At 38.6% G+C, this 15,552-nt stretch overlaps 2 protein-coding genes across 2 annotated transcripts; one reads left to right on the top strand and one right to left on the bottom strand.

The window, feature by feature from the left end:
• Positions 1-1,658: 1,658 nt before the first annotated feature.
• Positions 1,659-2,225, bottom strand: LOC117790221. Its single transcript, XM_034629566.1, has one exon. It carries the CDS (start codon positions 2,195-2,197, stop codon positions 1,712-1,714), a length of 486 nt encoding a protein of 161 aa, XP_034485457.1. The 5' UTR covers positions 2,198-2,225; the 3' UTR covers positions 1,659-1,711.
• Positions 2,226-9,149: 6,924 nt separating this feature from the next.
• LOC117792604 (neprilysin-1-like) lies at positions 9,150-11,754 on the top strand. Its single transcript, XM_034632809.1, has 2 exons — positions 9,150-10,445; positions 10,894-11,754. The coding sequence occupies exons 1-2, from the start codon at positions 9,150-9,152 to the stop codon at positions 11,704-11,706; spliced, it is 2,109 nt and encodes a 702-aa protein (XP_034488700.1). The 3' UTR covers positions 11,707-11,754.
• The last annotated feature ends 3,798 nt before the right edge of the window (positions 11,755-15,552 follow it).

The following is a 15,552-nucleotide window of genomic DNA, read 5'->3' as shown; positions in this document are numbered from 1 at the left end:
TTCTTATTTAATTGGGGGACATAAAACTTAATAATGGAATGAATAAACCGAGGAATCTCGGCCAGCAGATGCAAAACTGTTTTCTTACTTTTGTGTATGTCTGAAATTATTAAAATATGTGATAACTTAAATAAAGTTCTTATGCAAGTTCATTATGTAAAGGGTATATATTTAGTCATAACAAAGCATAGCTTAAATAGCGTAAAAATAGAAAACATTTAAATTATTGCAATTAGCCCTAAGCAATTGAATTATGTTGCCTTTCAATCACTTTCAAATGGTCGCTTGGCACGCCCCTCTGTCTCCCCTTTCGCAGGCAATTGTCCTTATCGCTGGGCCATTCAAATGCCTGTTGCCTATAGATCAAGCTTATCAGCGCGGCAAAAGTATTTTCCTGTATAAAATAAATTTCACAAGTTTATTATTGTAATTCGCATGGCCAATTCCCGGCTGAAAGCAGGTCACGTGGCAATCCCCAAAAGCGGCACAAACAGAGAGTACAGTTATGCCATTGTGTGTGTGTGAGGGTGTGTGTGTGTGTTGTGGAAGACACCCAACGCACGCACACACACACACACAGTCTGACAAAGCGAAACTACGAACAACAAAAAGTGTGAGTGGCAGGAGGCGAAAATCAAATCAAAAAGTTCACAAAAATGCCAAAGCCAACAACAACAACAACAACAACAAAACCAGGTAAAAATGTAAAAGAAAAACTCGGAAAACTGTGCAACAACAAAAAAAAAATTAAGTTATAAAATTTTAAGGGCCGTGTGCGGTTTAATTTCCAAATGCCACGCCAGGTATCCCGGCACATACACAAACACACAGGTGGGCAAGTCAGCGTTGCAAGGGGCGTGGCTGGCAAGAGGATGGAATTTTCGGTATGAGCTGATTACCATAAGCAGCAGCTGAGGCAGAAAGCCAGCTAAAGTTGGCTCGGTTGGCAGCGCGGCAGCGCGGCGCCGGAAACGGAAATCAAGAAAACAAAAAGAATGAGCTGAAATGAACTCAAACTTGGCTCTGGCTGCGCAGTCAGTTAATAAAGTTAGTTGCGTTTTTCGCTTGACTTCAGCAAATTGTGAGTTTTATAAGCGCACAAATTATGGCTTATAATAACCACACTAACCAACAAGAACTTTAACGTTAACACAAAACAATAACAAACAACAGAAATGAACTCGTCAAAGTCAAGCAATTAACATGACGAAGACACATAAAAATTTCACTTTGCCAGACGCCAGCCAATCTTATGGCTTGACTTTGGGGATTGAGGATTGTGGATTGTGGATTGAGGATTGTCTAGGGGTTGTCTTTCAGCTAGGTGCGCATCATATTAACAGTTGGCTTAAGGCAGGGGAAAATTCCTGGTGGAAATGTGCGTTAATCACGTGATTGTCTACGCCTTTTGTCATTTGTTAATTTAAATACTTGTACTTTTTTATCGTCTACTTGGCTAGCCTTGGCCAGCAGCTTGTGGCTTTGGCTTAGACATTTTATGGCCAAGCTAACACACCGCACTGTATTAAATAGAGTTATTTACGTGCAAATTAGCAATTTGTTTTTCAGCTTGTTTTTGTGTATGTAATTAGACAAAATAGTTGGCCACACGAGAGACCCGCCTTCACCCCCCCTTTCACATCTCTCAGACACATTCATATTGTTTACTTTTGACTTTATTAACTCACAACTAACAATTGAAGTTATAATGCTAAAACCAGATCACACGACAGCGTCCACGACTGTCGGGCAGATAGCCGGGCTGGCAGGGGAAGTCAATCATGGCCACCATCATGATGTTTTCGGTGGTGGCACCATCGCTTGCTGCTGCTGTTGGTGTTGGCTGGGTTATCGCGGATTCGGCCAGCACTTGTTCCTCGTCCAGTTGCACGCACTCGTTGTGCTTGCCACGTTGTATCTGGTTGTTGGGGCACTCGATCCGCTTCAGGCAGTACTTGACACAGGGAAATGGGGGAGTGCCCGTTGCTAGTTTCTTGCTGCACGAGAAGTGCGCTGTGCAGCCAGCTGGCACAGGTGGCACGTTGTTGTGTATGAAGAGTTGTCGTCGCGGCTCCGGCGTTGTCGTTGTGGTTACTTTCGATTCCCGGTGCAGCAGGCGACTCAGTATGGAGCCTTCTGCACCACTGACCACCACAGCAGCACCAAAGAGAACTACTATAATCAGCAGTAATTTCATATTCGACTTGTTCACGCTTCAACTTACGACTGATCTAGTTGACATTCAGCCGCTGTTTGTGAATAGCTCACAATCACTCAAACCACAACAAGCTTGTCGCTTTGATAATGGCTTCGCTGATAACCTTTGAATCCGCACAATATACGAACAACGAAGCAGACATTTAAATAATCAACATTTGTTATTTCGATTTCACATCACATTAAATTTTATTTTTGTATTTGTTTTCATTTTACCTCTCTCTAATAAGCTTCTTCATTTTGAGGGGAGCCGAAAACATTTAGACCAATTTGAATAGTAAATTGAATAGATGCGATTTGGTCTACCGCAAAATTGCATAAATAAATATTATTTAATTTTGGATTTCTGCTACAGTGGCATGCATAATTTAACACTGACATTTACACTGTTCAAAAACTATCCAGGAATTGACTTGGATGCAGTAACACAGCAAAATATTTGCACTGCTTTAATTCCAGATAAGACACGAATTATTTAAATTTTAGCAGGAATTAAGTTTAATTTAGGCATTGTTTTATAATTTATATATATTTTGCACATTATTTTTTGTGTCATCGATGCACTAATTTTAAATTGAAAATAATATGAATACAAAACAAAATTGAACTGAACTACTTGGTTTAAAGTTCAATATAGATTGAAATAATATAGATTGCCATTTTGTTTTTGCGGTGTAAGCTGTTGATGACATAATAATACTTTAAACAACCAATTTGTTGAATACTTAAGAGAGAACTTTTTGTCGTTGCGAAGGCTCAGCAGTTTGTCCATGTTTAAAACTAAAGTGATTCTCCATGATAAACAAAGAGTACAGGCTTAGAGATTTTAAGTTGAGCGTTTTGGTAATAACTATGCTAATCCCGAGGGATAGACACCAATTAAAATGAACATGCAGAGACTTCAAATCCAGGCCAACGAGGCAACCAACTAGTCAAAGACTTTGCTCCTATTCAGTTATCAATGAGGCATAATAAATGCGCATTTGGGATGCCGTTTCTATTGTACTATAGCTGTTGTTGTTGTTGTTGGTGTTGTTGCAGCTTAAGTTCTGGGCAGGCTTATGAGCTGCACTGGCAGCTATTGGCAAATAATTGATATTAATCGTAGCCATAAGCTGTCAAAATTAATTTGCAATGTATTTTCAAGAAGATTATTGATGATGATTACGAGAGTATTCAATGCTAATCAATGAATGAATGAATGAATTCGAATTTAGATCCGAAAACAAAAGGCGAGGCTTTCCTGTCCACTTTCCATATGACGAATATGTTATCAGTAAATTGCTGACCAGTGTGTCCCGGAGGTATTTGGCTAATATGTATTAACATTTATTGCCTTGGTAAGATGCTGTGCATAGAAAAATGCCTTGATAGGGCGGCAGCAGACCGGAAATTGCCAAACACTGATGCTTCCGCCGGAAATAAGCTCAATTGTTGTTGCCAGTTCACAGTTTCACCATCTTGTCAGAGTGAGAAACTCGATAACAGTTTAAGCATAAAGCTTAAATTATTTCAGCAAAACTCAAGGTATACTCGAACTATGGAGAGTGAGAGATTTCTTCGCTTGTAAAGTGCCATAAAAGAGAATGTATCTCATTTTATATCAAATAGAAAAGGGCACAAGGACACAATTCACATTCGTTACATGGGCAATTAAATTGTTTTCTTATGTTACACTTTGCAGAATAAACAGATTATAATCTTGTTAAAACTATCAATTTCAAAACAGAAAACAGAAAACAGAAAGCAGACGGAAAAAGCTTGAAGAAAAATAATAAAACGAATATTCGTAGTTCGGATTTCGAATTTTATAGAGAGCATTTAAGGAACTGCGAATGAAACATTCAGCAAACGATGTGTTAACAAACGAACTAAAACAAACCAATGGGCAGGCAATGAAAACCGACAGACAGACAAACAGACAGGCAGACAGACAGACAGACAGACAGACAGACAGAAGGATACACAGATTGAGAGACAAACAGAGATAGAAAGAGAGGGAAGTGAAGTATACGATAGGTTCGTTGGTAACTGAAGCGACATCGGCGATGAGACAGATGTGCGTCTTTATAGATTTACGCACACTTAGGCAGCATTTACTCTTTCTACTACTTTCAGCACGACTCCTACTACTATCTTCACTGCCACTCATACATCTACTCCTACTTCTGATCCTACTCTTAACCCATACCGGTTACCAGTTCCAAATAGTCGTATAAATCGTTCGTCAGACGCAACTGTAGCCTTAGTTTCTTTTTGTGTTTACTTAGCGCCGGAGAAGAAGGGAATATGGCTGTAGTTATAGGGCTAGGGGGTGAAAAGGGTCTTTCTTAATGGCAGCATGTGTGTGTGTGTGTGTGTGTGTGGGTGTGAATGAAGTGCTACGTTTTCACGCATTTGCCAATTGCTTGGCCAGTATTTGACGCCTCGACTATGTGGCAAATGTCGTATGGGTTTTATGTCCCTCAATGTATTTGCCTGGATCGCACTTTATACCCTGTAGTGCCAAAGAATTGGGTATGCTAGTTGTTAGGTACATAATATTGACATCTTTCTTAACATAGGTTTAATTATATCATATAGTTTCTCTTAGAAGAAGTCTTCACTTTTGTAACGAACTTAACTTCTAGTCGTGCACTCCCCACCATTACAGGCTGGCGCGTATGTTTCTTTCCAAGCACATTTATTTGCGTTTGCCTTACTGCAGATATTGTTGTGGCAGTTGTGTTGTTGCTTTTGTTAGTTCAACAAATAAAATTAGTGCTATAAACATTCGTTTGCCAATGGCTGCTGTGCATGTATCTGTATGTGTAGCTGTGGATGTAGTTGTATTTGTGTGTGTGTGCTTCCTTCCTTCCTCTTACTTGGTTGCAGCGACAGTTGCCCTTTTTACGAGTATTTGTTTACATATTCGCAAGTCTTTGCCACTTCACAACTTTTTCCAGTTTCTTATGGAATTTATTTTCATTGCCAACATTGCGATATCCGTTGGAGTAGACAAAAACGAAGGAAGAGAAGAAGTCCAGCTCTCTTAGTTCTGCTATCACATCTCCAACTTGTTCCGGCAGGTGACACGGATGTTTGTCTTAGCTCCTCCGTCTGTTCCGTTTCGCCAGAGGAATTCTCAGTTCAATTCTAGATTATCTTTAACTTGGCGAAGTTTAAATGGAAAGCATACTATTTCCGATAGCCCAATAACCGACTAGAGTCTAGAATTGACTGGCTACAATTTCTCTTTCTCTCAACACATTCTGAAGTAGCTTTTGTGTGCGACACATTTTTGTTCTTATGTATGTGTAAATTTGCAATTTAAATTTAAGTCGAGACTAACACACAGGCGTATCTATGTATATCTAGTCGTGTGTGTGATTATAATTAACAGTTCGGTGACTACTAAATTGCATAATTCAAACGCAAACAAAACTAATTGCTGAAATAAATTATAAATATCGCGATTGAATTGCATTTGCGATAAAAACATAAAATAATTCGCATGCAGCAATTAACCGCAAAAAGCAGCGAAATTTGTAGCAAAAGTTCACCTGGGATTCGTGTGTGGATTGGATTGGAAGGGAGTGCAAATGGGAATGGGGATGGAACGGAAGTCTCAGGCTGCGGGCCAAAAATGTACGCAATGGATTATGGCCAAAAACGTGTTACATGTTTGTAATCCTTAAAAATGCGATTACAATTTTTGTTTGAATTTTGAATGCGGCATGAATCTGCATTGGCCATAGGAGGCACTGATTCATTTTGGCCACAATTTAATTGTGTACAAACAGGCCTAAACACACACACAGAGAAACAGTTGCATTTGGGCCGATTAGCGTTCATTGAAGTGTGGACTTACTTTATTTCGAATTCGCATGCTAATTTTACTGGTCAACAATTGCAGTTGGGAGCTGTTGGCCACGCCAAGTCTGGCCGCCAATTTGCTGTACGTGCTAACTGAAACTGATTTGTTTACTATAATTGTTATTTGTTTCGTTTTATCAGCTGCAATTTATATGAAATTTGTCGTAATTTCCCGGCAAATAAATTGCCCGTTCTCTCTCTTTCTTTCTCTCTCTCTTTCTCTGTAGAGCGAGCGTTGGGCCTGCGAACAATTTGCAGATATTATGGCCAAGTTGAAAGCTAATTACTTTTAATTTGCGAACGATTTTAAGCAAATATTTGCTCACTCATTAGGCCCGCAGAGCAAGCGTCCTTTTGTTTCGCTACTGGCCTCAGCTTTACACTTGGCCGCACTCGTGTGTAAAAATTGAGTATACGCAGCGTAGCACAACGGAACGCAGCATGCCACTTGAGTTCAATTAAAACCGCACTTGTATTTGTTTGCACAACAAGCATACACTTGACCAGCTGAGCTGAATGACCACAGGACGGAGTAGCCCCCTTCCTATTCCCGATTTGCCGACGACGACTGCCGACTGTCGACTCCTGGCCCTGTACAGCTGTTGTCCGGTCAAAGGAAGTTGATAGCAGGTCTCGTACACTCTTTCCCGTTGTGTGGCATTGTTTAACAATTAACCGCAAATTGAATGCAATTAAATAAATAGCGGTGTTGAACCTTTGCTTAAACGCTTGTAGGCGTCGTGTTGCAGCTTACCTTTGTTATGCCAATACCAGAATGTGGCAAATGCAAACACACGCACACGCACACACATACACACACACACGCACAGAGACGTATACGCAACTGGGATTGCCGCGTGTACATTGTACAAATGAAATATTACGTATACGTCACGTTGGCTGCACCAGATGCTGGGCGAGTACTCGTCCACTGTATTTGTTTAAGTTATTGTTGTAATCGTCGCTCGGCAAACGGCAAACGGCCAATGCCAAATGGCAAATGGCAAATGGTAAATGGCAATGGCAATTGGCAGCGGCAACAAAAACAATTTATTGAATTGTGCCGTCAGCACGAGTTGAACAATGATTTCAGTACGACAAGCACGGTCAATTATTAAAGACTCTTCGAACATGTTTTGGTGATGTTTCCAATGCAGTTCCCTTCCAGCTTCATGCTGCAGTGTTTGTTTATTTCACATGTGTGTTATCTAATGGATGGTTAAAAGATTTCCACAATAATTGATTTCCCTTTGCTCTCAGTTGACGTGTCATGTGTTCATTAAGCATTCGCGATGGTGTTTCAGCTTATTGAGCTGTTTGTTACTATTTCCATAAAAATATATATTTTCAATTTTCTCTTTTGAATGCGGCATTTGCAATTGCAGTCTGAGTTTCGGTTCTGTTGTGTGGCATGTACAATGTACATGCAATATAAAACTTGTTTGACAAAGACTTCGTAACTTATTGCTTGCGTTTCAATTTCGCTTTTATTGTCCCGTTGTCTCTTGCCTACACACACACACACACACACACCTGTAAATTGACACAATATTTGGTAAAGGACAAAAAAATGGAAAGATAAAAGAAGAGGAAAAGGACGAGGACAAACTAGATAGCATGAAACACGAAACGCAAATGTTAAATGCTAGTAAGACATGCAAAGTTGTTGTCACACATTGCGGTTTGTTTGATGATGATGCGAATAGTGCCACCGTTGGTGGCAGCTGCACTCTCAGTCTGCCCCTTACACCCCCACCCCCACCCAGTCTCCCCAACCCCTAACTTTCTCACTGATTTTTGCTATAAACTTTGTCGTGATTGCATTCATAGTTGGCTCTTTTTTTATGCCCAGGATCAGGTGTGCCATCAGATATGCCACCAAACAACGAGGACAGCTCATGTTTTTCGACAATTTATTGCCTGGTGTTTGATGAAATTCAATAGACTCCCTCGACATCGACTGCCAACTGAAATTGCAAATTCCTTGCGCCAATTTATGCCGCAAGTTCAAATCACATTCACATATCAATCCACAAAGAAAAAGTACAATTATTTTGGTGCTATCAAATATTGCAGACAACATTTAAATATAAATACAAAAACATGCCAATTGTTCGAGTGAAACTTTTACATTTTTCCTAACAGTGCATCAAATTGAAAAGTTTTTGATTTGACTTAAATCATCAAAATAAGTATTTCAGTTATCTGAGTCTTCAAGCCTTAAAATTAAGTCTGAAATTTTCTAGAACTGCTTAATAAGTTAATTTAAGAGATTTCTCATCAAGTATTTATATATATATAACGTAGCATGGAATTGTAAGCATTATTTACAACAACACTACAGCAACTACTAAAAGTTGTTGTACAAATTAATGAGCTGCACAAAATATTTTGAAAATCGACTTCAGTACTACCAAACACTAGGTTATATTGTATCTTTGACAGTAAGCTTAAATGTTCTAATAATTTGTTTTGAAATAGACCAAACATATAACAACACAAACGCAGAAGAACCGTTCTTTTTCTACAGGTCCATAGTAAATTTCACCAGTGAATTTATTTATGGCGTTAGATTAATTAATACATTTAATTTAATGAATTTTGTCACACAACCGCCATCTTTGGTAATTTGTCTCGGATATATTTATTCTTCCGAATAAGCGCCATCTATTGATCAACATAATTGTTGTGTTTGTGCAGCTCTCTATTAGTGACGCCAGAGAGACGCACAAGCACTTACAAAGACAAAAAAAATACCCCTATTCAGATTTTTCGAAAAAAGTTAACTGTACTGATAGCATAGAAATTGTGAGAGCAAGATTTAATAGTACTTCTATTAAGCTTCTAAAAACATTTTATATTTAGTTGTGGTTTGATGAAAATGTAGTAATTTAATCATCGAACCACTGGATTAATTCTCAATGCTAATGATTGTGAGTTTCGGCTCAATTGCGATAACACTAAAATATGCTGATCGCCGCTATAGAGGGAGCGCTATTACAACTAAGATGAGAACTCTGCGTTTAGTCAAAATTTGTCAATTGAATAACTAACAACGTAACAACGGAGCATATGAGATGCCTGACCAAATGAGTTACTCTCTACGGCGTATACTATACGGATTGGCGCTGCTCGCAGCTGGTCAAAGTGGCTGGGCATTTCAACAGCGTCGAGGCTTTGATTTAATCTCTGGCAGTGAAATGAGCAGTCGGTATATTGATGCGATATTGGGACAATCGAAGGCGGCCGAAATATCAAGTTTTATGAATGAAAACGCCGATCCGTGCAACAATTTTTACGAATTTGCCTGCGGCAATTGGCCACGGATTAATAAGGCCGATGCAATTCATGTGTCAACTGGACTGTTAGAGAGGATGAATGAAGCAGTTAATCGTAAGATAAAGAAGTTTCTCAACAAGGAAGATACAATGCGGGATACCGAAGAGGACAAGCAGGTAAGGGACTTTTACAAGTCCTGCACCCGTGTGACGAGCATTGATAAGGAATATCAAGATGAGCTCAGGTCTCTGATTAAAGTGTTCGGTTCGATGCCCGTGCTGGAGGGAGACAAATGGAATGCGTCAAACTTTGACTGGTTGAACACCACGGCAGCCATAAGTTTTTACTACGGTCTCAATATTATCGTGGGAACAGAGGTACAAAAGGACCTGATGGACAATAAGGTCAACATTGTATATATTGTTGCACAGGACTTTGCACTTCAAACCCGCAGCATGTATCAAGAGGAACACACTGAAACTTATCGAAAAACATATCAGGACTATATGGCACAAATATTACAAATTTATTTAGGCGTTGAGACCGAATTGGCGCAAAAAACGGCCTCAGAGCTCATGGACCTTGAAGTGCAACTTGCCAATGGTATTTTGAGTGGTAGTCAACTGATTCAGATTTCTAAAAAGACGACACTTGATGAAATGCAGAGTAAATATGCTCCTGATTTAAATGTGAAACATCTCGTTGAAATAACAATGAAAAAACTTGTCGAAAATGTATTTGATTTCAATCCGCATTATAAAACGAATCTAATCAAAGTTGTGAAGAAAACTTCTAAACGGATACTGGCCAACTACATTTTTTTTAAACTGATTGCTAAATTTACTCTTCCAATGGACAAATCAACCAAGATGCCAGACTGTTTTGCGGAGACTCAAAAGTATTTTTCCAAGAACTTGGATAACATGATCTATCGACGCTACAACAACGAAGCCACTGCCTCCGATATCGAGCTCATCTGGAGCGAGCTTAAGGAAACCTTTAAGCAGCAACTGCTGTCCGATCGATCTTTAAACTGGATTAGCAACACAACCCGCGAGAAGGCTGTTGAAAAGCTGGCAACGATGAGGCTTCAGGTGAGAAATCGAAAATTAGTTAAAAAACCTCAGATAAATTATTTTTAAATAAGATATACTAGAAACAGGAATAACTTATATTTTTAAACAAGAAAACTAAGAAAAGCTCTCTTCTTGATCAGAATTAAACAACTCTTATTTATTTTTTATTTAATTATATTATAAGCATTTCAATTTAAAATTATTAAATGTCTGCACAATAAAAAGATCTTTTTTTTTTGTATGTGCATAATTTTAATTTTTAAACTTTATTAAAGGAATTAGAAAAATGAGCCGAATTTTTTATTTTTGTAATGAAATTAAAATTTATTTAATTTATTTCTTTTAGATAAAAGAAAAAGAAAAAGGAATGGACATTTAAGATTTTTAATATAGTGCAACAAATAATTTTTATATTATGTTATACATTATGTTTTAAAAACTATAATCATTTCGGTTTCTGTTTCAGGTCAGCTCATATGCTAACGAAGATTTGTCCAAAGATTTTAGGGATATGCACCTGCAGAATGAGAGCTATATCTCCAACCTAAAGAATGTGTTCGAAGTAAAAACGAACAGGGCCAGACAGCTCCTGAGTCAGCCTGTCAAACCAGTGGACAATTTCCCTAGCTTCACACCAATGTACTATCCGCCGGAGAACGTTATCAATGTGCCTGTGGCACTGCTTCAACCATACTTTCTCTGGGCCTCCAGTTATCCCAATGCCATCAAATTTTCCACATTGGGTTTTTTTATTGGCCACGAGCTGATTCATGGATTTGACAGTCAGGGACGTAAGTTCGATGCGGTGGGCAACATTAATAATTGGTGGGATGAGGAGTCCACAGCAAATTTCCTGAACCGCAGGAGCTGCTTTACGGATCAATACAGTAAATATTCCTACAACGGACGCTTGCTGCCGCCATCGAAAGATCAATCGGAGAATATCGCGGACAATGGCGGTCTACGTGTGGCCTACACCGCCTATCGCCGATGGCAGGATGCTCAGAAGACCTCAGGAGTCAACGTCAACGAAGCTGGCAAGAATAAGCTGCCCAAACTCAATTACACCAACACGCAGCTCTTTTTCATCAGCTACGCCCAAGTGTGGTGCAATGATGTCGAACCAACTTTGCGCAGTTCACAGGTCGAAACGGATGAACATGTTCCTGGTGAATATCGGGTAATAGGACCTCTTTCCAACTTTGACGAATTTGCCAAAGATTTTCAGTGTGAATTGGGCACACCCATGAATCCTGCTACCAAGTGTAAATTATACTAGATTTTAAGACATTTCCCATTTAATGAAAATAAACACTCTTGAATTAAATAATCTACAGCTGATTAAAATTATACTTAATAAAAAAATACATATTTTGTTATAAAAATTTATAAAATGTACAACATTTAAATATGTTCACTTCATTAAGAGCTCATAAACAAAAACATTATTTTTGCATCTTGCGCTGTTTTTTTTAATACTTGCTTGAGTCTTAGCAGACCAATATTATTTTAAATAATGAAGACGTCAAGGATTAAGAAGCCAAGGCAAAACAGAAACTGAAGAAACAGGCGGAAGGGATGGAAAATTGATAGCCTACATAAAAGCATGTAATGAGACTGCAGCGTGGGCTTTAATTATTATTATTCTTAATCATCCATGGACATGGCTTATACATGTATTTGTAGATGTATTTGTTTAAAGACAGCATGGTCAGAGCAAAGTCAACTGCTTTTTATATACCTTTTTTTTTTGCAATCTATTTTGTTGACTGCCTTCTCGGAGTAGTTTTTTCAAGACAATTATGCAAGTGTTTTGAGCCAATAGCAACTTAAAAAGCGGTGTGGGCTTGACTTGTGTCCAAGTTGAGCTCAGTGTCTCTTTGGTGCTTGGTCCTTGGTCCTTGGTCCTTGGTCCTCTTGATGTTGGACTTTTTGTTTAGGTTCTTGGCGCGCTCGTTAATTGTAATTGAAGTTTGTAATTAAAAAGTTTATACGAAGCGTGGAGTCAGTCATTAAAACGAAATGATTTTCAACTTGGCTAACAGAGTAATACAAGAAGAAAGTGAGAGGGGAAGAGGAATTTGGAGGTTGGGAGTCAGGTGCCCTGTAAAACTCGGTCTGGGCATTAGTTTTGATTTAAATGGCGTGTAAACGTTTTAAGACTTTCTAGATTTGTGTCTCGCTGTTGTTTCTCTTTCACTTTACTCTTGCCACAATTGAGTTATTGGCCTCATTAGCGTTCGGATTTGAGTTCTACAATAGATGCTTTGGCTAATTAAGCTACGAATTGGGTTTATAGCTGGGAATTCAGCTGCCTGTCCTCTGATATATAGGCTGCATTACGCACGACTGACGGCATACTTACGAAACATACTGTGCACCCACAACACATACAGAAACACCCCAAATTTAGGGGTAGCTAAAAAAATCCCCACACATTTTTAAGCGTAGGGCAACAACCCAACCTAATCATGAATAATGTGCCACATATTCACACAATAAAATCACAAAAAGGGCAACACAAAATCATAACAAGCTCCTAGACGCGAACCCACAAAAAGAGGGACCTCTCGTTAAGGGAGGGGACTGTGTGCATGTGTTTGTATCAACCCTCTAGCATATTAAGTATGCGTGACATGTCCATTTGTTGCTGCTGTTGTCACCTTCACATTCACCTCGATGTCTCCTCTCTGTTTGATTTTAACGCCTTTGACAGACGAAAACAAAAACAGAAATAGAACATCAGAAAAAAATCTCGATTATGCCCTGAAGCAGATTTGTCAAATGGGCCTAGACTAGACGTCAAACACACACACACACACACACATACGTATACCAGAGTATATGTCATAAATTTGCTAATTTTTGAGTCAAGAACTTTTTCAGCACTTTGTAGGAAAAAAATACACAACCACAGACACATTTCAATCTCGTTAGAAAAGTCGGTTTTTCATTCTGCTGCACTTTGAGCAGTGACTGACTGTCGCATATCCCTTAAATGTGAGTACAAAATTAATTAATCAAGGTGCAACAATTTGATATAGATTCTTTGTAAATACTTATTTTAACCTCAATCTTTCTACTATATTTTCTGTAAAATATTAACCATTTCTTCGTTCCTGAAATAATAAACGAGAAATATGCATATAAATTTAGGCGCAGTATCTGTTAGTCGAGTACACTGCATTGTTCGGATAAGGGGCGACGACATCATTTGGTCTTTTCACTGCTATATATATATATGAGTGTGAGTGACTGTGTACTTGTGTGTGAATAACTGTGTGTCTGATTCACAATGTCTGTATGCGGGTTACATTAAGTCAAAAGTGAACGTCAAGTGTTTCAGTTGACGTTTTTACAAACACCAAAAACAACAAATTCGCGAAATAAATAAAAGAGTCAATGTTTTCCGCATGTACGCTTTTATCTTGTTTGTGTGTGTGTGTGGATGTACACTTGCGCACACACATACACATCCGGATGTATATGTATGTGCTTCCAGCAACACATGAAAATAAGAATAAAAATTAAAATTACAATTGTTCTCAATTCATTTAAACTCGGAATTACTTTCACTCAGGTCACCATTTAACGCTTAATTAAAAGTTCTCTCTAGTTCTCTCATAGAGCTCTTATTGTTGACCTGTTTTTAGGCACACACATAAATATGTATAATGCCATGCCATTAGGCTTAAGTTTTTAAGCATATTGTCACTTTTCGATTTACCTTTATTTTCTTTTACCTCTACAAAATGGGAATTTGTTACTTGTACACGGAATAATATTTCGTATTCCGAGTGATGGTGTTAACAGTTCGATGATCTCGGATACGAAATACTTGAATCAAACACAGTTTTTTTAATGTTTCGCCTTAGGTTGTACTTTGGTAGTCAGTCAGCACAAAATGTGTTTTAAAATAAGCATTTTCTTTACATCTCTTAGGTTATGACGGTTATCTGATGCACTTTACAGTTAATCGGTAAATCCTAAAGATAATTTTGAAAAATTAATGTAAGATTTTAAATATTCTAGCAATGGCCCTTTGTGTTCATCTATTCTAATCAGAAACATGCTGACAGAATCTGCTATTGTTCTGAGGATATGTAAGTACGTCGGTTAACAGTTTTGGCCAATAAATAATTTTTATTGCCTGCACCTTGTAAGGCAGTAAAAGCGTAATGGCTGCAGACGGAGGCAGGAGGAACACGAGGACTTTCTTAACTTATGTAAGTCGTACATCAGGAGTTATAGGCGGGCTAAAGCCAGGACAGGGCATAAGTCCAACCAACTTAAAATACCAGCTAGCTTTGTCTCTTTGTACTGTCAGAACATAATTTTGAATTTAATTTCAAGTTGGATTTACAAACTGAAATTGTGCAATCAAGCTCGACCCTTGGGATGGCTGACCGTCCTTCATTCCTTGAAGGACTTATCATTAACAAATTGTTGCCATAAGGCAAGCTAATGTTTTGCTATTTGTATGAAATGCTAATTTGATTAATTTCGTTTGTTTTAATTTCCATATAATACGAGTATATAAATTCGCGTGTGCCTTGAAAAATTCTAACTACACGAAATTTTATTTAAACAAATGTGAAGCACCTAATGCAAATTTACCAACATTTTTTTGGTAACACAGACATGGTTATGTGTGTGTGGGTGTGTAGTCTACTGACTTTGACTGAGTCGGCTAGTTCCCAATTAGGATAATCGTCGCCGGGAAATGTTAATTTAAATGTGAATGATTGTGGTTTCAACTGCCTTGTAGAGTCGTTGAGCCTCAGCTTAAGCAGCAGGAGGAGGAAGCAGCCTTTCGTGCTGTGACAGTTGCGTGCGACAGTTGCTCGGGACAGACGTGAACATGGTAAACGTGCCTGGAAAAGCGACTGGTTTTGGGCCTAAAGCAGTTCCACATCCTTTGACTTTTATGCGATTGGATTGTGTAAGCGCTTGGCTGAACTTTAATTCGAATTAGATTCTCTCGTGACAAGCGGCCATGCACGCGGCTTTGATTGAGTAACGGCTCTTCAGCGTTGTATACACGGCAATTACAAGACACCAGCGCATACTTGTACTTTGTACTCGAGCCCCACAATTAGCACAAAACGATAACCTTGAGCACACT

The sequence above is a fragment of the Drosophila innubila genome (genome assembly GCF_004354385.1).
Source record: "Drosophila innubila isolate TH190305 chromosome 3R unlocalized genomic scaffold, UK_Dinn_1.0 2_E_3R, whole genome shotgun sequence".
NCBI classification, from domain to species: Eukaryota; Metazoa; Arthropoda; class Insecta; order Diptera; family Drosophilidae; genus Drosophila; species Drosophila innubila.
This window is presented reverse-complemented; position numbering and strand designations above follow the sequence as displayed.

Coding starts and splice junctions, on each gene's coding strand:
- LOC117792604 (XM_034632809.1), top strand. CDS start 9,150: ATGCCTGACCAAATGAGTTACTCTCTACGGCGTATACTATACGGATTG. Junction 10,446..10,893: donor TGGCAACGATGAGGCTTCAG/GTGAGAAATCGA, acceptor TTTCTGTTTCAG/GTCAGCTCATATGCTAACGA.
- LOC117790221 (XM_034629566.1), bottom strand. CDS start 2,197: ATGAAATTACTGCTGATTATAGTAGTTCTCTTTGGTGCTGCTGTGGTG.